General features: G+C 43.3%; 1 protein-coding gene across 1 annotated transcript in view; it reads left to right on the plus strand.

Moving 5' to 3' along the window:
- Window positions 1-24,590, plus strand: part of LOC111148137 (anthrax toxin receptor 1) — a 214,462-nt gene that overhangs the window by 48,361 nt on the left and 141,511 nt on the right. The window contains exons 4-8 of the mRNA XM_022504562.1: window positions 5,262-5,343; window positions 5,912-5,945; window positions 7,170-7,249; window positions 9,992-10,060; window positions 11,988-12,068. Coding sequence (XP_022360270.1) covers window positions 5,262-5,343; window positions 5,912-5,945; window positions 7,170-7,249; window positions 9,992-10,060; window positions 11,988-12,068 — 346 coding nt within the window. The remainder of the gene's footprint in view (window positions 1-5,261; window positions 5,344-5,911; window positions 5,946-7,169; window positions 7,250-9,991; window positions 10,061-11,987; window positions 12,069-24,590) is intronic.

Here is a 24,590-nt window from a genome sequence, read left to right on the forward strand (position 1 = left end):
TCTTTCATTATATGAGAAGTGGCACAGTATTAACAGTAGCCTGTGTTAAAATAAAGATGAATTCTATAATTCATAGAGCAACTGGTAGAGAGAGGATGTTACTACAGATTCTACAGATGTTAAAAGATAATGAAGAAATATTATAAACAACATCTGGAAAGAAGTTCAGCAATACATAAGAAATGAATAAATATCTGGACATATTACCATATATGAATTATAGCTCACTAAAAAAATTTATATATAAAAAAGGATCTTTGGTTCAGCTTGCATCTCAATATAATTAATCATGTTGGCCTATCCTTAAGTAAAGGTCCCAGAGAGGCTATGATTTATATACATTATCAACAAATGATTAGAATTGGCTGTGAAACATCAAGACTCCAAAAGTAACCACGAAAGGTCTTTAATTAGTCTATGATCTTTTGTTCTTTTCACTCCATGTTTTTGGTAGCCAGCATCTGGAGCCGTAAGGCCATCTGGAAATGTTGTAAATGCAGCATTAGCGGTAGTAAGATGTGATGTGTGTTTACAATATAAGTTGAGACTCCAAAGCCAACAACTGCTGGACATTTGCGAAAAGTCCAAGTCCACAGAATTGTGGACTTTTACTAAGCAACAAGAAGTCGACAATGTAGAGCTGATGTTGATGTTCTGGGCTGGTGGTGGAGATTGTTTTATAGACTGAAAATGTGGTAGACACTGCATAACCCCAAGGAGGATTTTGCAGTGGGAACATCCCGAGGGTGCTTAGGAGAAAAAGCCTATTGAATGAAGTGCTTCTTGACATGCTTATGTGTGTCCATCTTTTAATGTTTCCATGAGCAAGTACTATCAAAATGTCACATCACAACCAGAATCCCAGAAAGTAATCTTCATGAAGTATGGGAAAATTCTCAGGGCCACAGAAAGTCCAGCAGACATTGTGACTGATTCTCCCACCCTCTACCCTACAAACCAGTGCAGGGCTGGGGGCATGGTGCACGCTCAGTAAATCATTGCAGAAATGAATGGATGGCTGCACGCATGCATCCATGCTGCAGTCAGTTATTCAACAGCAAATTATCTTACTCTGTGCCCATCGTTAAGTCTTGCAGGGATTATACAAGAAACACAGGACATGTGGCCTGGAGACCCTTTACTTCTATGTGCGAACACTGGCAGACATGTGAAACGACCAAGGAAAACAGGAGGTTCCTTAATAGGAGCCACTCCGTAGGATTCCCTGCCTCTCTCATTTCCCAGGAAGATAACATTTCATTTGGTAATAACCAAGTCCTCGGAGAGGTCCTTGTCAACCCCTTTAAAAGATCTTTCTCCCAGTTTTCTTCCATTCCTAAAAGAGCATTAGGGAGGAAAAAAAAGGCCCCTATTAATAGTTCTATTGTCCCAGAATTAAGAGACCCACCATTCCCATGAAACCATCTGTTCTGTTGGCTTAGATGCTGTGGGTGCTTAAAGAAGGAGCAGGGAGTAGGGAGGTGGGGCCAGAAGTCATTTGATCTTTTCACCAAGAAGGGTGGTATGTGGGGAGGTCGTGATCACTGCTTGGGACTGGTGAGTTCTTATCTTGCCAGACATAAAGTATTAGGGAGAAAGACATTTTCCAAAACAGCCTTTGCTTGTTCTGGTACCAAAAGAATAGAAAGCCCAAGAAAATACTTATAAAGAAAAGGAAATAGGCTTAGCAAAAATACCCCAGTTCCCAGACTTTACTTGGCAGAGAAAAAATACAGTGAAGCCAAGGAAACTTTTCCACACCCCCAACATGCCTTTTTTAACCCTCTTTTTTTAAGCTTCAGTCTTAACACAAGATTCCAATTTAGTGTTGCCCAAGTGCCCCAAACTTTGCAAAGATAATGCCGCATTTGCTTTTCTTTTTCACATTTACGTTTAATGTCCAATCTGTTCTCACCTAATTGTCAGAAGTTAGCCCCCATCTCTTCAGTGCCCCCAGCTATTCTGAAGTGTTCCGTATGCCATCCCTGTGTACTCAGGAACAAACCCCCATTTTCCTATCCCAACCTCAGTCCCATATCCCAGCCTCACCCTTTTGCCACCTTGTCACTGTCCTTACCCTCTTGAAACTGCTTACCGGCAGGGCAATGCTGCCCTCTGGCAGGGGACTGATAATGCCACCTTCTCCCTTCCCAGTGGTGGCAGTGGTGAGGGACATGGCTTTCATCTTTATCCCTCCTTCTAATGCACAGATATATACCGTTTCTTATCACCAAATGACAGAGTTAAAATTAAACTATGCCTTTTGTTAGGATTTATTGAAATAGCCAGGGTAATAGAAAGAGGTACAATACAGAGAATGGCTTCTAACCACCACATGGGGACAGATCTAGGATCAGTTATCAAGTCAGCTTCTGCCTGGCCTCCCTCCACATGGCCAAGTAAAGCTCATCCCTGTCCCCAAGACTGACTTCTTCCTAGGATGATTAACTTCTTCAGTAAATAGTCATTGAATGTTTTTTCTGCCCCATGCACTATAGTAGGGACAGAAGATATAGTGGGGACAGAAACAGACAAGGCCCAGCCCTCGTGGAGTTTAGAGTCTCAAACTGGTGAGGGATAGCTAAGCAAATCATTATATAATCAAATGTTATTAGTTCAGAGTTGTTGGGTGCCATGAGAAAGTCTAATTGAGGGAGTTAGTCTGAAGAGGGGAAGTCAAATAAGGCTGCTTTGAGCAATTGACATTTAAGGTTGGGACTGAAAAGCTGGGTAAGAATTAGCCCAGTGAAGAGCTGGGCAATGGTTTCCCCAGTCCACAGACAACAATGATTGCAGGTGTGAGGGGTCTGTTGGAGAAAGTTGCTTGGGAAGACCAGGGGGGCTCAAGCGAGGAGAGTGGGGGCAGAGTGGTACAGATGAGGCTGGACAGGTAGGCAGAGGAACCATCCCGTGTAGGCACTGGAAGGCTTGGCAAGGGTTTCAGATTTACACCAAGTGTAATCAACTGCTATTGAAGGGTTTGGAGCAGCGGCGTGAGTGGCATGTTTTATTCTGTATTTTAAGAACATTGTAACGGCCATGTGGAAAATGAATGGAAGAAGGGAAAGAGGACAGTCATAAGATAGGAGTGACTGTCTTAGTGGTCTAAGCAAGAGACGATGATGGCTCAGACCGTGGCATTGGCAGAAGAGAGAGAAGTAGTCAGTTTCACGGATGTCTAGAGCAGAACTGATAGACTCGATGACAGATTAGGTAGGGGGAGCAGGAGGAGAGAGGAGAGTGAAAGTGGAGGGGCCAAGAAGGCTTCCTGTTTCTGACTTGGGCAGCTGGGCACATGGTCTGATATCTGCGCACCGATACAAAAGCAGACCATAGTCAGAACATTTCCCAAAGTCTGAGTTACTTGGTCTTAAATATTCCACGAGAGAAGCATCAGCAACCCAGGCCAGGAAAGGCTCGGCAAACCCATTCTGTTTGTCTTTTAAAAAAACTTACAGGGCACTTGGGTGGCTCAGTCATTAAGTGTCTGCCTTTGGCTCAGGTCATGTTCCCAGGGTCCTGGGATCAAGCCCCACATCGGGCTCCCTGCTCAGTGGGGAGCCTATTTCTCCCTCTCCCACTCCCCCTACTTGTGTTCCCTCTCTCACTGTGTCTCTCTCTGTCAAATAAATAAATAAAATCTTTCAAAAATTAAAAAAAAAAAAACTTACAACAACTTGGCAATCCAGCCTCACCCATGGCCATGACATCGTATCAGTTTTAGCAGAAAGTTAATTTTGCACTAGGTTTCCTCCCCAAGTAATTGCCAGGATAAGACAGTAATGAATTTTCTTCATTCGTTCAAAGAGAAACAGTTTATCATAGTGATGGAGAACAGGGCCTCTGGGTTTCAAGTTCACCCTCTGCCACTTAGTAGTTGAGAGACATTGGGCAAGTTCCTTAACCACCCTGTGACTCAGTTTCCTTATCTGGGAAATGGACCTAACTGTATATCTACCTCAAAGACCTTTCATAAGATATAAGTGACTTAATTATCAGTGGTGTATTTCTAACAGGGCTTGGTACATAGTGGATACTCTGACAGTGTTAGAAATTATTACCGTCGTTCCTCATTAAGCAAGTGTTACTGAAACCTCCCACTTCTCCAGCACTGATCTATGTAAGGAGAATCCTGGGCAGGGTAGAGAGGCACATTTTAGTCAGACCGATTTGATTTCAAGTCTCTGCTCTCCTATGTAACGTCTTTGGACCACATTTTCTCGCCTGAGGCATGAGAGCAATAAAGCTCACCTTGAGCAGTTACTTGGAATATAAAATCAGAAATCCTTGAGCAGGGCCTTGTACATAGTGGAAGCTCAATAAATGGGACGGTCTTTCCTTACTCAAAAAAAGCTTCGCTTCCTAATTTAAATAGTGCATCTCCCCCTCTGTCATTAAAAACACCCCAGTGAGAGAAAGGTAATGACACACCCTTTTATAGGCTTACAGATTATGAATACAGTTAATGTTTCTTCAGAAAATAGCTTTTTTTGCCCTTTGGGCATGGTATGGAGCTACTTAAAAGACAAAATATGGATGTGGGCATCTTACATCCCGGAGAAAATGTCCTCCAAAGGTTGTTTTAGGTCCCCAGACCATCCACATTTCCCATCACCAGTTGGATCCTTTCCCAGTCCCATAACCCACTTCCTCTTCCTGCCCCTCCCCTACCACCTTGAGCAACCAGAGTGAGAAAACATGGACACCAGCCCACAGAAAACACTCCCGGTTGTCCTGGAAAGCGTTGATTGCCTAAGCTTTTATTTTCAAAGCTGACTACACGGTTTCCTTCAACGCATCCTTGTGGGTGGCACAGTTTGCTCCCGACTCCTGCCCCTCCCACCTTCAGTCCCTGCGGTGGCCTTGGGCCCTTGGTGCTCTTCTCTTTCTGGCTCACACGAGCTGTTTGCGTCTTGATATAAAGTTGCCTGAGTTGTCATGTCTTCCCCTCTGGAGCGGTTGCCTTTTAGGACTCATTTCTAATGTAGAATGAAAACTTTGTTCTGTTGAGGGGTGAGAAACTCTTGTGAGTGGTGGATATTCCTGCAAAAGGGTCTCTTCACCTGAGATTTCATTCATCGTCCCCTATGACTGACCCTGAACGGATAATGTGCTATAAAGACTTTCTCTCTAATGGGCTTTTGGGGGACCGTGGGGGGACTATGGCAGGATCCACAAAAAAAAAAGTTTAATATATACGTCTCTCCACAGCAACATGTGAAATGCTCTAATAGGACTAACACCATGTCTTTGGATTTCAGAGAGCAGATCCGTCAGGGCCTAGAAGAACTCCAGAAGGTCCTGCCAGGAGGAGACACTTACATGCATGAAGGATTTGAAAGGGTAATTTTAAAATTGTTTTCAACCCCAAAGTGTGATAGGGAAACATCAACATAAGGATGGCCAATGAGATAAGACACATGGAACCGAACAACCCCTGAAAGCAAAAAAGCAAAAACAATTTTCCCACAAGCTTGGGCACTGATAACTCTATCCCAGAGAAGGAATTTCCTCGCTCCTTCCCTGATGCCGATAAAGGGCTTGTTAGCTAATGCTTGGCTGACGCTCCTGAATCGTGACTCACGCAAGCCCCCCGGCCTTTCCAAGGTAAACTTTTCTATAGGGTGCGTGAGTGTCGAGACGGAATGTCAGTGACTTCAGTTATAAGGAAAACAGGCCCTAGTCTGTGAGAAGTAAAGCATGGATCCATGTTCACAAGTACGTTAGGTAAATGTCAAGGTAACTTTACTTGAAGGCCATGCATTGATACCTGAACAAAGCGTAGGTGGCTTACATAAAGACTCATGACTGAGCCGGCCTTTGTGGCAGCCCCAGAGCCCACGGCCCCCTATGGTATTTGGAGCAGCACACAGTGGCTCTAGGTCTGATGTCTTTTCCGTGTGTTTTTCAGGCCAGCGAGCAGATTTATTATGAAAACAGTCAAGGTAAGACCATAATACGAATTATCAAACTTTTTTTTTCTGTGTTGGCTCCTGAAAAAGTGCCTCAGTAATTTCACATGATAAAAGATAAATGCGACGTTGTCCATAATCCTCCATACCTCATCACAGGGAAGAAATGGATAGCAAGACGACATGTACCTGGCCAAATTCTACTGTCCTGTTGATGCCCAGAAAAGGTTACATAAAAATAATGAGGAACCTATTATGGGCCACAGTCTGTAATGTCCGTGAACAGCTTTGCATGTTGAATTAATTAAATTAATAAGTACTTGGGTAGGTTAATAAAGTCTTGGATATTCTTGTCAAATTTAATTTTTTTTTGTCCTTCTCCAAGCTCTAATCCTCTTCATTACTATAATTGGATATGATATTAAGATTAAGATACCAGTGTGGCTTAAAGTTGGCTTGATTTAAATGAAAAAAATATATATACAATATACTTAATCTATAGAAAATATACTTTTTATTTTAATTTTAACTGTTACTACTATTACTACAATGTCTTTCACGGATCGCCTTTCTTTATCGGAGGCAAATCTTTTGAAAGAGATTCAGTATTACGGTGGGGATTTTTCTCTCAGGCCTGTAGAGGTGTCTGCTTCCTATTTCCCCCTCAACTGTGATAAACAGAACAGATCCGATATTGACACTAAGGCTCATTCATATAAACCAACCATCAGCCATGTTACTACAAGTCTAAAAATCACTGGAAGAATTCTAGTAGACTTTTCCAACTGGTCTAATATCATGATGACTGTTTTTCCTTGTCCAGTTCTTCAAGGGGTGATTGGTATGGTCAGCTGCGGCCTGTGGGAAGGACTCCCGAACAGCGCATGTGGTAGAGTTTCGCCCAGGCCTTAACCTCAGTCCCACAGACTGTTAATAGAAAATCCTAGAAGTTTGATTCACTGGAGCTACTCCTGGCTATCAGTCCAGTGGCCATTCCAGCAGGCTTGGCCATTTTTTTGGGAGGAGACTGAGAAACTCACAAACAAATCCTACCCCCACCCCCAGAGTCTGTCCCCACAGATGATGCATTCTTCTTCTTCGTGCTGGAGGTGCTTCTAGTCCCAAACAAAAATTTGTTGGTTCTCATAATATGGACCTCGCGTGGTTGAGCTTATGAGACATCAACCCCCAGGACTGAGAGGGGGTTTCCCTGAGTGTGGCAAGATGGATTGAGTGGGTCTGTGTTGTGTTGAGCAGGATACAGGACGGCCAGCGTCATCATTGCTTTGACCGATGGGGAACTCCATGAAGATCTCTTTTTCTATTCAGAGAGGGAGGTAAGCGATGGCCTGGCCTGTGTCTAACACAGACATGGAAATAGGGCTCCTTCCTCCTGAAATGGGCTGCACTCTTTCTACCCAGACAACATGATAGGTGTTCTTCCTAAAACCTCTGGGTAAAATATTATTTCATATGTAAAAAATAATAATAATTCTTTTTTTTAAAGTGAACTCTCATGTCTTACACACAGTCGATGTTTTTCCCCTTTCAAAATATTTGCCTGTTACTCCGTGTTTTAAGGGTTAAAAGTTGCTCACCATGACTTGATTGAAAACACTATATTTACCTAGCAGTTTTGAAATACTGTATATCACGTTTAAACAAAAATGTTGGTGCCATTTTTCCTCTGTTTCTGCTAAAAACAGGAGGGGAAAGAATTACTCGAAATATGCAAGAGCCAGTCTTGTCAGAACATATTAATCATTGAGGTTCTCACTTTGAGAATCAAAGTTGAATATTAATTGGTAGCAAAGTAAAGTGTAATCACTCCCACAGTATTTCTCCTTCCTTTTCTTTATGTTCTCAAAAAGTCCTCCTTAGAGCAAGTGAGAGAATGCTCTCTAAATGAAGCTTCCAGTTTGTATAAAGAGTTTCAGAAAGAGAAGTTTATTCAGGAACTGAGAATTAATGTTTATGTTTAGGAAACCCTTTCTTTTCTAGTCTGAGATTTGAGCCACATGTATAATTGGCCCAAGAAACCAGTTCACCATTACTGACAAAGTGACAAAGGTTCCTTCAAGCCAAGTTAGAGAGAAACACAATAAGGAAAAAGATAGACAGTGAGGAAGGAGATGCTGGCCTCTGGGGGAGGAGTTAATCAGAGCATGACCCTTATCTCAAGCTCTTGACTATTATTTGATTTAAATCCAGGTCCCTTGGCATTCATTCATTCATTCATTCATTCATTCGGTGTTAACCGAGAGCTCCGCACATGCTGAGCACTTAGCCTAATACTAGGGAAACAAGTGGAGAAGATACGTCTACTGCCCTCATGGTGCTTACCATGTGAGGATGTAGTGATGCTTTTTGAAGCCTCTGCTGGCAAAGGGCATGAGGAAATGATGTAGGTAAACACACTACTTCTCCCCTACCCATAATTAGTACAAAATACCATTTGCAATGAAACACACAAGTAAATGTGACAGACCCTGCCTGAGCATTTGGAAAATAATATATTCTCATATTCTAAAGTTGAAACTAACAATACAGTGGGAACACAGAAGGGCTTATTTTAGGTCCTGAACAATAGTCAAATAAAGTAAAAACCCTAATAAGGAAATAACTGAATATGAAATAAATGATGGATGTCAGAGACTTAAAATATGGGTTAGTAGAAAAGAATTTTAGGTATGGCATGTACAAACTTGGAAAAATATTTGGAGTGCCAGGGCCAAGAGAAGGAGGCTTTCTGAAAAAGAAAGATAAAGCTCAAGATACATAAAGAAATTAATCTTTCCATTTTTATCCTATATAAAGCCCAAATAGAGGGAAAGATTCAGATAAGTTATTACAGATAAGGCTAGAGATAGACCGTGTCTAAATTTTGTTTTATTCTTAAAGCAGCAAGGGATATTTTTTAAATGAAAGGAAAAAGATATATGTTTCTGTTTCTTCTAAAATTCAGTGTTTCAAGAATGTTTCAGTCACACATGGGTTTGAATACTAAAGCCAGGGGTGGAGGAGGAACACAATTCAGATCAATATGCATACACTGAGCATCTACTATGTGTCTACTATCAATTATTTATTAAGCGCCTACTGTATATTCCAATGATTTCCAACTTTTATTTTCTATTCTGAAACACAGAAGAACCTGGAAATAAGACATCAGAGCCTTTAATAAATCAAATATTAAATTGTTGCCCTCTCGATACTTAATTGTAGAGATGGTCATGGGTTCACTTACTCAAATATAGACTGTAATTCTCAGACCATTAAACAGGTATACTCTATGGAAATGAAAAAGGCCTTATTCACAAAGGGTGCTGACATTTATAAGCATTGTGTTGTTCCAGGCCTTGTATGAAGAGCTCTGAGTATGTTATCTCATTGGATCCCCAAACACTACAGAGCAAAGCCAAACCTAGGTATATTGAGTTCCAAAGGCCACATCCTTTCTATTATACCATATATTACAAAGAAAGAAAAGTATGCCATAAAAATTATTCAGAGGAATGGAATAATTATTTCCCCAGAATATATTTTTAAGATTTTATTTATTTTTATTTTAGAGAGAGAACAAGCAGGAGATGAGCTGGGGAGAGAGAGGGAGGGGAAAACATCCTGAGCAGACTCTGTGCTGATCATGGAGCCTAATGCAGGGCTTGATCTCAGCACCCTGAGATAATGACCTGAGCCAAAATCAAGAGCTAGGTGCTGAACCGGCTGAGCCACCCAGGAGCACCCACACCAAGAATATTTAATAGAGTTAGCCTAGCCTGCCGTTCCCTTTTCCTCCCCTCATCTTTCAAATCCCTTCATCAAGACTCTACTTCTAACACTCTTTCTCAACCCATCCTGTTAGGCTACTCACTCCCCTCATGTCCCTCATGCATCATGGTAGAATGTGCTGTTTACTGGAGAGTGAGCTCCTCGGGAATAGGGATTGCTCTCTCCATTGTGGTACATGGTGCATAGTAGGTGCTCAATAAATACCCGATCGTGGAAGTTAGTCTGGTTCCTCCAAAAGGAGTATATTTGCCACTTCTCTGTCTAACGGCTGTTCTCTGTTGACCCAGGCTAACAGATCTCGAGATCTTGGTGCCATTGTTTACTGTGTTGGTGTGAAGGATTTCAATGAAACACAGGTATGGATTTCCTCAGGTTTGGGAGCTTATGAATGATAGAGAACATGTGTATTCAGTGCAGCAGCACAAACACCCCTTAACTAGGTTATTTTTCCATAAATGTTGAGCAAGCAAGAATTATTAGGCGTGTAAGGTACAAGAAGCCAAAACCATGCACTTGGGGGTGGTGAATGCAGACTATCCAGGTGGTATCTTCCTTGGTTAACTTTCTTGGTAGATGTTTAAATTGCCAAGGCATCAAAAGAGATCTGAATAAAATTAAGAAACTTGTTTGTTGTTTTCTTCTTAATTTAATGAATCTAATTTTGCTTAAATCTCAAACATCTCTCTTCTCCTATTAGAAATTCAGTGCATTTTTTTTTAATAATGGTATTTCTTTTTTTTTTCTTTTTAAGATTTTATTTATTTATTTGACAAAGATCACAAGTGGGCAGAGAGACAGGCAGAGAGAGAGGAGGAAGCAGGCTCCCTGCTGAGCAGAGAGCCCAATGTGGGGCTCGAACCCAGGACCCTGAGATCATGACCTGAGCCGAAGGCAGAGGCTTAACCCCCTGAGCCACCCAGGTGCCCCTCAGTGCATTTTCAATACAAAAAATAAATATAGTTGGCCCTTGGTGCCAGGGATAAGGATATCAGCCCTCCTACACAGTCAAAAACCCCTGGACAGCTTTTGACTCCCAAAAAAACTAAAATACTAACAGCCTACTGTTGGCTGGAAATAACATAAACAGTTGATTAACATGTATTTTGTATGTTATATGCCTTATATACTGTATTCTTATAACAAAGTAAGCCAGACAAAAGAAAATGTTACTAAGAAAATCATAAGGAAGAGAAAATACATTTACAGTATTTTACTGTATTTATTGAAAAAAATCCACATGTAGGTGGACCTGCTCTGGTCAAACCCATGTTGTTCAAGGGTCGTGCATACTTGGCAAGTGGGCAAAAAGTATGTACAAGTATAGATATGCAAATTGTGAAATTTTGCTAACAACCTATATAAATGTTCCTCAGTGTAGGTCATCATTTCTTTTTGTTTTAATGACATGGGACAATGCTTATGATACCTTATTAGGTGAATAAAATTGGGTTACAAAAACGTGGGAATAGTCTGAGTGCACTTTTAAAATAAATGTGTGTATTTGAGTAGGGAAAGTATGAAAGACTACGTAGTATATCAGATTAATAAGAGAAAAATGTAGGTGGGTGATGGATGGATAGATGACAGATAGATAGACAGACAGATAGATGAGTAACTTTTTCTCTTTTTAACCCTCCTGGGTGTTCTGAAACTTCCCATTGCTTATGTGCTACTTTTGCAAGCAGGGTAGGTCGTGGCACTGACCATGACTGTGACAGTCCCAGAACTATGGATTCGGACCAGAAAAGTCCACAGGTCAGACTCTTCTTTCTCCTGTCCTCTCCTCCATAAAGCAAGAGAGCGAAACTAATTGCTCTCCTCAGGGAGCAATTTGGGCGAAAGTTAAGGGGCTCCATTCATTGGCCTCGCCCAATACTAAAACTTATCCTTATTTTTAAAGTGACTCTGAAAGGAAACCTGAGTCTGTTCGATTCAAATACAGTTGCCAACAGAAATTTGAGTGAATGGGAGAAAAATGAGCCAATGGCTTGCCCCCAGATCCATAAATACATCAACCCAGGCCAAATGTTCATCTAGCAGAGCAACCTTACCTCTGCTCCAAGGAGAAAAGTATTAAACAAATGTAAAAGCTGGACCCGCCCTCTAGGCCTGCTCCAGAGAGGTCGCTGGTAAGCTCATTATTACTGAGGGCTTTTCAGTGAGGCCCAAGCCCTCTGGTTCCTCTGTGTTCTAAATGTCGATGGAGTCCCCTGGACTCCCCCATTCTCTGCAGCCAAGCCTGACCCATCTCCATGTATGTTTGTGTGTTTGCTGTGTTCTCAGCTGGCCCGGATAGCAGACAGCAAGGACCACGTGTTTCCTGTGAATGACGGTTTTCAGGCTCTGCAAGGCATCATCCACTCAGTGAGTAGAGCACTTCCTCTAAAACTGGACATTGGGTACTCTCTGCCCCCCACCAATCCACTAAAAATTCTCTAGTCCCCTCCCCCTAAGGCTGGTGTTCTCTGCTTGCGACAGCATTCCTTTGTCTCTCTTTGTTATCATGTCCCAGTTCTCCCTCCTTGCCTTCCACGCATGTTTCTTTCTTTGTTCTCCTGGGCCAGTTTTGCCCCACAAGGTAAATTTAAAATGGAAGGGACCTTGCTCTGGCAGCAAGCCAAACTCCAGATGGTTCCAGCTCTCATACTGGAAACACCGGTTGATGGTGTGCACCTGACCTTAGCTTTTCCAACCATGACTGAATGCAAGCTTCCTTCTAGAACACTGGCAGGCTCTAACTTTATCTCTTGACCATCAGAGGTGCTTTCGACCAGTGGTTCTTTACCGAGGCTGCCTACTGAGGTCATCTGGAGCAGAATTTTTAAGACCTTCCCAGGGGACTTTACTGGAACCACAGCTTTAGACCTATAGTCCCCAAATAGGAGGAAGTCACTGTTTTTCAGGGTTTGCGGTCAGCCATTCCTTCTTTCCACCCAGCCTGGGTTGAATGAAACAATCCCTCACACACAAATGGTTTTTTTAGTCCCCCCTTTCCTGTAAGTGAACAGGATCAGCCTCTCTTCTTCACCCTCCCATACGTAGGCCAGATCCTTGGTCCAGCCAGCATATTGGATGACGCTGGTCTTTATTTTTTTTTATTTTTTATTTATTTATTTATTTTTTAATTTATTTGACAGACAGAGATCACAAGTAGGAAGAGAGGCAGGCAGAGAGAGAGGGGAGGAAGCAGGCTCCCTGCTGAGCAGAGAGCCCGATGCGGGGCTTGATCCCAGGACCCTGGGATCATGACCTGAGCCGAAGGCAGAGGCTTTAACCCACTGAGCCACCCAGGCGCCCCTATTTTTTATTTTTTTGGTGCTGGTCTTTAAAGTCCCAGCTAGAAGGCCAGTATGTGTGCTGCACCTATGATGAAATCCAAAAGCACTGTCTCCTCTACCTTTAGGTTTTGTGATTAGGCAGATGGCCAACAGTTTCTCCAGTGGAAGCTCACCAGGCCCCTGACTCAGGGTCCAGGATGCGAAGTCAGAGCTCAGAGGGTCACTGTCCCCTTCGGATGTCAAGGGGGTCTTAATCCAGGGGTTTCCAGCCAGACCTAGGATCTGCCCAGCTCCCCCAGTCTGAGCCAGGAAACCTCCAGTGTGGCTGTACTTTCATGCCCCCTCTCACTCCCTCTAAACTTTGCTGAGAACTCCTGCAGGCTGAGAAGAACTTTGGAGCTGGTCATCCCAGAATTTAAATGCTGGCCCAATGACTTACCATTTATAGATCCTTGGATGAGTTATCTCACTTGTTTCCTTATCTGTAAGAAGGGATTGATAGTAAGACTTATATCACCAGACTGTTTGAGGATTACAAGAGATAACACTGGTGAAATTACTGAATATTTTTCCAGGTACATAATAGGTACTCAAGACATAGGAATTACCTCCTCTTTCACTTTCCTTTCCCATCATATAATGGACATTAGCGTCAGTTTTCACCAATCCTCTAGATTTTCTTGAATATACTTAAAAATGACCTGGAAACCTTGCTTAAAATACCAGTTCCCAGGCCTTATCCCCAGAGAGTCTATTATAGACAGTATGAGATGGTGCCCAGGAATCTGTCTTTTAAATCTCTTGTGTTTTTGGTTTTGTTTTGTTTTTTTTTTTTAATGCCCCAGGCGCACTTTCAGAATATGATATATGTGACCTTCAGTTTCAGAGTTGTGAAAAATAATCTCACCTCAGATTAGGAACTCCTACCTTAAATATGTACAGACTCAAAAGGTGTTTATTTACGAGGAACAGAAACCAACTCAAACTGCTTTCACCAGAGAGTGGAAATTATTGAGAGAGAATTATCAGTCCCAATACTAGATCCCCAGGTAAGGGACCTTTGTTCCAAATAACTTCCGGGATCAGTGTGACCTACTTGACAACGTAAACAACAAGAACTGCAGGGAACATAGAAAGCAATACCCACATGGTGCAAAACATGATTCGGGACTGATCATGAAGCTCAGAGATAGATTTCTGTGGGTTAGAGCCTTCATGAGAGAGTGGGACATGAAATCCATGCAAGACCCGGGAGGAGTGATGGGTAGCATCAGGGAAGAGATGACATGACCCCAGCCCAAAAGCTGGAACAGGGAAAAGCATACTCTGAGGACAATAGCAATAATGCCTATCTGTCTGGGAGGAGAGTTTGGTGAAAACTCAAGAGTGATAAGAAACAAGCCTAGACATTTGTTTGGAACCAGACTGATAAGGGCCTTGAAGGGGTTTTGATTCCAACTTCGTGGGTGTAATCACTGAAACATTTGGAACATCTAACAAGTGATATTTAAGAAGAGAATCAGATGGTGGTGTCCATGTACATAGGAAGAAAAATGGAGGGGGTCTAGAGGCAGGAGCCTACTGCTGCATGAGTGCACAGTCTTGCCTTCAGATGGCCGATTCTGAACAGGGACGACTCTTACCTGTTCCAAGATCCTTAGGAGCCAGGTGCCCACATCATTCAAGAGGCAGTTCCTACGCAAATAATCAGAATCATTTTATCTGCAGAAACCAGTGTTGTCCTTGAATATTTCTATCTTAGCAACTCACCCAAGCTTGACCTGAGGCCCCCCAAGATGTTTAGAAAGCTCTTCCCACCCCCAGATGGAACTAACTCCAAAGATGTCTAAGGAATTTCAGCAAAATGGTCTCCCAAAAACTGGGAAAAAATAATAATTTGAGAGTCCTGTCTCCAAACTTGAGCTGAATGATAACAGTCTTACGAGCTTTTATCTGAGAGTTATGCTTGTGGTTGCAATCCTTCCAGCACTTGAAACCCATGTTTATGGCAGTTGTTAATTCATTTGCTTGGACAGAGAAGCAGGGACAAGCGCAGCAGGGTTCATCTTTCTCAAGTCAGACAGAAATAATTATGACCTAAAGTTGGCTATTTTTAAGAAGTAGGTTCATTTCTCCTCTGGATACTGAAAAGAAAGCTCTTGTTTTTTTCGCCCACCATCTGAAGCATCTTTTCCAGCTTGTTCCCACGGATGTTGTTTTGTGGCTGGTGATTTTCTCATAATAAAACAGGACTGGGCTTAATTATCCCAAATAGGAGTACAGAGCAGCTCTCAACAAGCTCAGATGGTTCGTCAGGTTTTCAGCCCATAGTGACCTTATGTTTAAATCCCAAATCAAGATGTGGGAGCGAACATTTGTTCTTTTATCCAGTGCTCACTGGAAACCTTACATACAAACCTTGCCATTCAGCTACAAGTAAAGTGATGGAGACCCTGGCCTGGTGGAGGTTATAGTCTCGTGGGAGGGACACATAAAAATGAGTAAATAAATAGATAATTAAAACTGATAAATGGTACAAAAGTGGCAACCAACTACCAAGATTAAGAGTAAAGAGATTGACACAGAGTTCAGGCCCCTTTGCAGACATGACCTGAAGAAGGAAATCAGGCCATCCACTGGAAGAGCATGGACAGAACATTCTTGGCAGCAAGCAGCCCTGTGACGGAGCACAGCAGAATGAAGGAAGAGCACCACTGAATTGGGGAATGGCAGAAGATGACGTCAGGAGGCAAGCAAAGGCTTGGCCTGGAAGGCTCTTTTACTCGAAGGATGGTGGGAACCTATAGCCAGATACAAAGTCTGGCCATAGAACAAGGACGCTTGAAATTCAGGCTCTCAGGGAATGGAGAATTGTGCACTTGATCTGTTTCTCCTCCAGGTAACGAATCCATAAACCCTCAGTATCAATAATCATGTTGGCCCAAAGAAGAAAAATCACATTGACTTGTGGACCGTCTTCCATCCACCAGCATTTCTGCTAGGCTCTGCCACAACCACGGTCTCCAGAAGGTCTTATCCCAGTGTTCCAGGTGAGGAAGCTGGGGTGCAGGCCCCTCAGAGAGACTGCCCTAGTCTTCCTACTCGTAATGGTCAAGTGGGGAATTTTAACAGAGACCTGGTTCCCGAGATCCTGCTCTTTCCACAGTACTCGGCCAAGAATGTCTGAGGAAATGGAAAATCACGGCTGGTTGTCCAGGGCCTGGATTCAGCAAATCCCAGAATTCTGTGCTTCCACAAACTGGTTCCTGTGTTTTGGTCTTTTCACACTGTTCCCCAGCCCTCCGTAGTCTAAGGGAGAAGTACTTACGTGTTGCATTTGTATAATGCATTATTTTTCATGGCGTTCTCATTGTTTCCCATTTCGGTCTCAGCAGCAGGACATAGGGAAAAGGCAGAAAGAAATCAACACCTGTGTGGGACACCTGCGTGGCTTAGTCGGTGAAGCGCCTCTTGATTTTGGCTCAGGCCCTGATCTCAGGGTCGTGAGATCAAGCCGGGCATCAGGCTCTGTGCCCAGGGCAGACTCTGCTTGAGATTCTCTCTCTCCCTCTGCACCCCCCACCCTGCCAACTCCCACCCACTTGCTCTCTCTCAATAAATAAATAAATAGAATCTCAGAAAGAAAGAAAGAAAGAAAGAACTCAACCGCTGTAGATTACAGCTGTATTTGGGACCAAATGTTGTTCTTTGATCCCAATGAATATAATCCCATTTTAGCATCATAACAACCCTGTGAAGAAAATGAAGAAAGTACTCCTATTTTACAGATGAAGAAACTGAGCCTCAGGGAAACTTCCTGAGAGCACACAACTATAAGGGGTGACCCTGGGCCTGTGCTTTCTCCTACCTCTATTTCCATAGGAAGGTAAAAATAATAAAAGCTACCATATCCTGAGTCCTGAGGTTCTGGGCACTGTGCGGATCATTCTACATAGGTGTCTCATTGGTGTCTCACAACCGCTCTTTAGTGTGGATATTGTCATCCCTTCTACAGAAGAAGGTACCCTAAGGACAGAGATCCATTAGCTTGTCCAAGGCCACATGGCAGGGAGCGGCGATCTGGAATAGACTCCACTGGGTCGCTAATGCCCATGATGGGAATGACCATGGTACTCTACTCAATGATGTGGGGAGGCCAGGAAGCAGCTCCATTTCAGAGAAGGAGACCCTGGAACCAAAAGTGTGAAGTGGCTTGATGCCGTTCACATAGGTGCAGCAGAGGTAAAGCCAAAGCCCATGTGGTCTGCCCTCTGGGTGCCGAGTGGGTAGGCAGAGGAGCTCTTTGCCTGTCACTACTAAGTGGGGAGCACATCTGCAAATACTGATTTCCGCTCGCGAGATGAAGTTCCCTCACCAGGAGAAGCTGGCAGCTTCACACATGCTGAAAAGAACATCTTTTCCTTCCACACATGCTCAAGGACTCTGCCTCTGAGGACAGAATTTCTCCTTGCTTTTGCAGAATACTGTTGAGAAATTATAAGACAGACTTTGGGTGGTTGAAAGATTGTAGCCCTTAAAGCCAGTAAAACTGTAAAGGAAGAAAGTATCCCTTCGCCTTCCCTTCTTGTGGCTTCTTCGGGGAATTTCCAGTGACCACAGCTGGTAAGGGTAGCGCCAGCCCTCAAGCAAAAATATGAAGCAAAGGTCCAGCAAGTCTCCTGGGTCTTTGTTTGCCTTTGCAAAAGTGCTGCAGCCAGTGAAACGGGAACCTGCATGAGGGCTGGATTCAGATACCACGGACGTCGGTCTGCAACTCTGAATCCCAACACTTGGCCTGGTTACCGTGATGCCAACTCCTCCCCGCAGCGGTCCCCACTTTGTGTGCAGTCTAGGGTGGTACCTGGAGGCAGGCACACAGTCTCCGAGAAGGAGAGCCCAGTGGCTGGCACCAATGCACGTCCCTCTAGGAGTAATTTCCTGGAATAAATATTTCAGCCTGCGTTGGGCTTCCTATTAAGCAAGGGTAAAGCAGAATTCCACGTGTTTGATCAACAATAAACAAGTATCAAACACACAACTATATTTGCAAGGATTTCTCACGAGTTTGGGCATGAACATCCTCGTTATCGAGGAAGCTGTAAGATCAGTGAAACTGAAGGATAAATCCATTCTATGGTGTATATAAAATTGCTTTATTTATGAAAACCCGATTCTGTGCTGATTGCTCCTTTTCCCTCATGGGAACTGGAAGACCTGTACCCCCTCGTGTGGCCCAGGTCCTAAAAAAGCTATGACAAAAATCAAAGCCCATCTTCCAGGCCTCCCCTTCCACCTACTCTTCCAAGACACCTCCAGGAACTGCTAAGGGCTACCCTCCAATCAAAATCCACATCATGTTCTCACAGTCCTGGAATCCCTGACTTTACTGAACTAACCCTTTTTCCAGAGCCAACAGAGCGGGAGGCCCCACTCAAAGCAGCAGCCCTCCTCGTCAGGCAGGCTGGTTTGTGATTGGAAGAAACCCCCTTCTCTTCCTTGGCCCATCTGGATCCTGTCTCAAAGCCTCTCTGGACCTCTAGCCCCTGCTGAGTCCTCTCTTCTCCTTGGAGTCCGCCCTGGTCTCCCCTCCACCTTGAACTCTCCCTGCCTTGAACCCCAGTGGCACTAACTGTTGGCATCATTTGCTTAGCACATGGGTCTTTTTCACGCTCTCTGCCGTTCCTCCTGGTCAGATGCTAAACAGCATCGTCAGAGAGACTGCCACATGTGTTATGTTCTTCATGGTGTCCCATGCGATGCTTTGCACACTCACTCATGACGAAGCCGCCCAGAGACCTGCATAGCATTCGTGACCCACACTGCATGACAAGTGGGCAGCTCTGTGGCTCTGTCTCTGGTCGAATCCCCTCGGCCCTTCCCCCACCTTCTCTTCCAAGATTGTATCTATAGACGATGGCATTTGGGGCTCCATTCACATTAGCAAGGCTGCTTACAGCATATAAATAGAATCAACTGTAGTTTCTGTAGTGAGCTAGAAACTCTTTTTAAAAAACATTGGCCTCTGTGATTATTAATTAGCTTCAGACTTTGCAGACGTTTGGGCCATTTCAACTAAGCTATTATTTCTATTTGGCTTATTGAAGAGTCCAGATGTGATAAAAATCCCCATAGATTCACGAGGCGACCAAGGTCGCCAAGGGGCATGAACAGTTACTCCGCAGGTCACCCCCACTCCTTCCTTCGGCTCCTCCTCCTACCTAAGACCCACTGGAAAGACCCACTGGAAAAGCGACAGCAGAATTTGGAACTAAATCCAGTGAAATGCTGCAGGGTTCAGCTCTCAAGGAGGGCGGCTGACTTCGCCAATATTCTGGAGGTCGACATGCTCGTCTTACTAAATAAACCACGTTTCGGAGTTCACGGCCATCTGAGCTTTCCTTCTGAAAACAGGAGAGGAAAGTGGCTTAGTGGAAAAAAAATGAATTTCCTCAGTTTCAGGACCTTGTTTGTCCTACGCTCCTTCACAGGAGACTCAGTGAGCGAGAACCGAACTGAGGGAAGAGTTGTGTTAATTTAAGTGAGCTGGCTCACCTCCCCCATCCGCACCCCAGACAGAAACATTTGCATTTAAAAAAAAAAAAAAAAAAAAAAAGAGGTCGACCTAAAAAAAAAAAAAGAAAGAAAGAAAGAAAGAGAGAAACCTTTGCATATTTGGGGGATAAACTCTATTGTCCAAAATTCAGTAAACGTCTTAAACTGTTTCTTGCATCTTAGAGTATCCGTTTGGTATAATATATGAGTATACATAAAATCATACATGAATGCTGGACAGATGACGGTATAATAGTAGATTTTTATTTTAAATTCAGATTCAGTGGAACTGACATGGATCTAGGATAATATCCATAGTTAACGATAGCTGTGCCTATTGGTTTAAAGTGTGGAATGGAATTTAGTTAGGAAAGGTGACTCTCTTTTTTTTAAAAAACACTTTGTTAGAGATCTGGGGTGTCTGGGTGGCTCTGTTGGTTAGGCAGCCGACTCTTGGTTTTGGCTCAGGTCATGATCTCAGGATCAAGAGATCAAGCCCCGGGTCAGGCTCCATGCTGGGTGAGGAGCCTGCTTGGAATTCTCTCTAATCCTCTCCCTCTACCCCTCTCCCTGCCACTTGCAATCTCACTCTCTTAAAAAAATAAAAATAACATAAAATAAAAATAAAAATAAATTAAAATAAATAAATAAAAATAAACACTTTGTTAGCAATCAACTAAAGTCAAAATTCTTGGAGACAACATCACCACTCCTGAAGGCATGGATGACATAGTCGTATGTCCCAAGCTGGCAAGCATTTTATAAAAGCAGTGGTCCCCAGGCTTATCCAATGTGCATTCTATCAGCTGTAGTAGTGTGTGTGGCCTTCTGTGGGAGCCTGAGTCCCAACCCCCAAGCCCAGACCTCTCCATCTTCCCAAGTAAAGGGGTCAAGGCCTTTTACAAAGCAGGCCAGTCCAGAACTTAGACACAGGGACGTGCTACACCTACAGCATTGTTGTTTAAAAAGGTAAGCCGTTAAAAAAAATAAATAAATAAAGATTCTGTGTTGAAACAGGCCATCTGGGAAAGCAGTCCCCCAAAGACGGTGATGTTTAATAAGAAGAGGAGGGTGTAGGAGGGTGTTACAAGATGCAGAATATGGCCTTGTTATTCAAAAGACCCTAAGATTGTAGTATAGAGGAAAAGGAAGGCCATAATCTAATACACTGTAATGCCAGTGTATGAAGCCATGCAGAAAACATTCATTACTTGTTTATTTATTCAATAAATACTGATTTAATGCCTACTATGTGCCAGGTTAGGCACTGTGGATATGTGGTGTTGGGTAAAACAAATTCATTCCTTGCCTCTAGACTTCATAGTCTAAGGACGAAGATAGATAATGACCAAACGACAACAAAAAAGTGTAATTATCAACCATGATAAGTCTTCTGAAAGATGGCACTAGATGAATGAAGAAATAGTTCATTGGTAAAATCACCAGGCCATAGATGGGTCAGCAAAATCTATATTCAATTTGAAGGGTGACAGTGAGATTAAGGACAGCTGCTAAGTTTTTGTCTTAAAGAACATAACCAGGCAAGAGGTAGTTAACTGACTTTTGGCCAGCGTACTTCTAGCTCCAAAAATCTTAAAACCAGAATGTGCCCTTCACAACAATGAAAACACTAAGAAACATTCTCTGAAAGACTTTCCAAAAGATGAGTGGAAGCAAAAGGTCCCTATACTATGAATGGATAAAAGAGACTTGTCTTTATTTACAGACACAAAAAAATCTTTTAACAGGAAATGGCCAAGTAAATAAAAATCGATTGTTTATTGGGGAAGGAGGCAGAGCAATTACAGAAAAAAAAAATTAGGGATGTGTATGGTAAGGGAGAGGTTCCTGATAACTCTATGTGAGTATGTACAATTATTTAAGGATTCTTGAGAAATCTTGGCAGAAACTGTGAACTTTATGCAAAAGGACGCTAGAGTTTTAGAATCCAAAAAAATAAACTCTTATATGCAACCTGGACTGGTCCATAATCGATTTCACTTTAAATTTATTGAATGGTTTTTATTACTTGGCAAAGTTTTTTTTACATCTGCTTCTCTTCTTACTCCCCCAACAATCTAATGAGATGAGCAAATGTAACCATACCAGTAGCAACACATCGCATTGATACAGTTCTTTGTAGATTTCAGATGTGCTTTGCCATTTATCTTCTTTTTGAAATCTGTCCAAAAGATGACAGAAAAATATTATCAACCACCCTCTGGGGTTTTTTCCAGCAGATATGATTAAGCAAGAGCCAGTGGTGGGTGATGGGATAGAAATATATATGAGCTACTTTCTCTGGCCAAGAGAAGTAGCTGTAACAGTATTATCACAAGTCATAGTATCCACTACCATTGTCTGGAACCGAATATATGTCAAGACATTCTCCTAAATGCTTTACTGCTAAGAATGTTCTGAGCACATTTCTTGGTGCTTTATTTTCACGAAGGGCACTTGTTGGTTGGTGGCCCAAGGGTTATTAAATGACTATCTACTGACTGATCACATCTGTGTAGCTTTGTCTATGAGACAAAAACCCTGCCAGTTTTCCTTGATCTCATTCCCTTCCCGACTCTCCAGTCCTATGTGAATTTGACCACCTAAGTACAGATGGATTTACAAGCTAAATGTCTCTGCATTTATTATCGATCATTCATTTTACCATCGTATAGCCCTGTGAGGTCAGTGTATTTCTTATCCCCCCCCCTTTTTTTTTTTAAGATTTTTATTTATTTATTTGACAGACAGAGATCACAAGTAGGCAGAGAGGCAGGCAGAGAGAGGAGGAAGCAGGCTCCCTGCGGAGCAGAGAGCCCGATGTGGGGCTCGATCCCAGGACCCTGGGACCATGACCCGAGCCGAAGGCAGAGGCTTTAACCCACTGAGCCACCCAGGCGCCCCTCTTATCCCCCTTTTACAGAAGAGGAAACTGAGCTTTAATAACTTGTCCAAGTCCACGTGGCCAGGAAGTGGTAGGGCTTAGATTTGAACATAAATCTATTCAGAGCCCAAATGTATATTGTCTTGTTTCCTGAGCCCAAGTTCTTAAGAATAATGGTTACATTAGTTGAGAACTTACCAGGTTCTGGGCACTGTGCTGTGGTCTCTGCCAGTATTATCTCATTTAATCTTCCCAAGTCAACAACCTTCTGCAGTAGGTACTGTTCCTACCCCACTTTTATAAATGAGGAAACAGAGACTCAGAGAGGTTGTTTGAACTTGCCCAAGGTCACACCGCTCGCTCGCTCATGAGGGAGTTGACCCAAGCAATTTGATTCCAGATGCCAGGCTATATTCTGTACATTAAACTGCTCCCCAAAATTAGGATTCAGGAAAGTTAAAGGATATGTCAAGGACCATAGGTCAGTAATACAGAACCAGGGCCAAGAGCCCCTCCTCACATTGGATTGTACTCGAGGCATGTGGTGGTCTTCACCCAGTATCCATCAGAAGCCAATGTACTCTCACCTCTGCCATCACCCTGGCCCTGTGTGAGTCTGTTCTGCTCCCTCAAGCGATTTCCCCATACTGTACTTGCACCTCTTCCACGGTTACCCCTGCTCAGGTTGGGGACAGATCCTCTGCTCCCTCGCCCCCAACCCCCATCCAGTCTCCAGACACGGAAGCCGACCTGTTGTCTGCTGCGGCTCAGACACACTGATTATAGTCTCGGCTGCTAATAACAAGGGAACCCCCAGATCCACCTTCTGCCATCATGACTTCCTACCTTTTAAAGCCAGACATTTCAAACTAATAGAAGCCGCAGTCCCAGACAGATCCTGCCCATCCCCCTCACTGATAAATTTTGCTCTACTGGCTGCAACGCATCCCTTCCAGATGTTTTAAGTTAAGATTGGGAAAGCTGTGTTTTTACTGGATTGAATCACAGCGCTTGGCTGACATTTTTTGGCCCTTCATACACTCCTTAGATTTATCAACTAATTGCAGACACTCCAAGAGAATAATACAGCGTGTGTTTATTATGACAAAACCTGCTGGTGTGTCTTTGTGGCCCGAGATTCACGGGTGTTTCCTTTACCAAATCCCTGGTTAAGTATTAAAAGTTGGTTCAAAATCGTTGGTTCCAAGTCAGGAACTTACATGGGCGAAAATTTCATTTACGTGTTTTGATGGAGTTTGGGAACGGGAACAAGAGAGATCCAAGAGCTCAATTTTAATTCTGGGATTATTTTGAAATCTTTAGTTGTGGATGATAAAATGATTTATTAAGAGATGCCAAATGCCTGAGGAATTTTATTTAAAACATAAAAAAAAAAAAGCTTTGTGTTGTTCTAATGCCACTGTTTACTAAGTTTTTCCATATGGGTTAATTCTGTTTCTTCCAATGTGTCCTGTTTGGAGATTTGTGCCTAAGGACATGCGGAAGGGCGGTACCTCCCTCAGTCAAGGCAGCCACTGGCTGAGGTGGCTCTTCGGGCAGCAGACTTGGTCTGGAGAGGGCGTGGACAGTCCTCGCAGTTCAAGTAGGACAGTTGTCATGCGGGAGATGAGTCCCTGCACACCAGGATTCTGGCAAGCCCTTGTCCTAGGACATTGTTACTTACATAAGAGACCTAAAGGGCTGGATAAACCATTGGAATGGGGAGGGTGGAGAAGCAGCAGGGAAACATGGATGCCCCGCATAGATCCTTGGAGTCCCTGATCCCAAGTCAGAATGACAGTGAAGGGAACTCAGGAGCTCAAGGGTGATACCAGCTCCCCAGGGCCAGGTGTGTGAGGGCCACTCACTTACCCAAGATGGGCACGGACTTGGGGAGCTCAGTGCATGTGTGCTCTCTGCTGTCGGAACGGGCTCCCGCACCAGTGGGGATCTGAGGCTATACCAGTGTTTGAGGTTATGGGGAGGGGGGCGTTGTGGCATGGTAAACCAGAGTCCAAGAAATAACGCAAGCACTGACAAATAGGAACAAATTGCTCCCTACTGTGGAATCGTGTAGAAGCCAAAAACAAATAGAGGAATCAAAGTACAAAGATGCCTTCAGATTGTACCAAGAGTGGGAAGCGATGTCAGGAAAAGTTAGCTGGAAACCTG

The sequence above is a fragment of the Enhydra lutris genome, unplaced genomic scaffold (genome assembly GCF_002288905.1).
Source record: "Enhydra lutris kenyoni isolate GAN:26980312 unplaced genomic scaffold, ASM228890v2 scaffoldscaffold18, whole genome shotgun sequence".
Classification (NCBI taxonomy): Eukaryota; Metazoa; Chordata; class Mammalia; order Carnivora; family Mustelidae; genus Enhydra; species Enhydra lutris.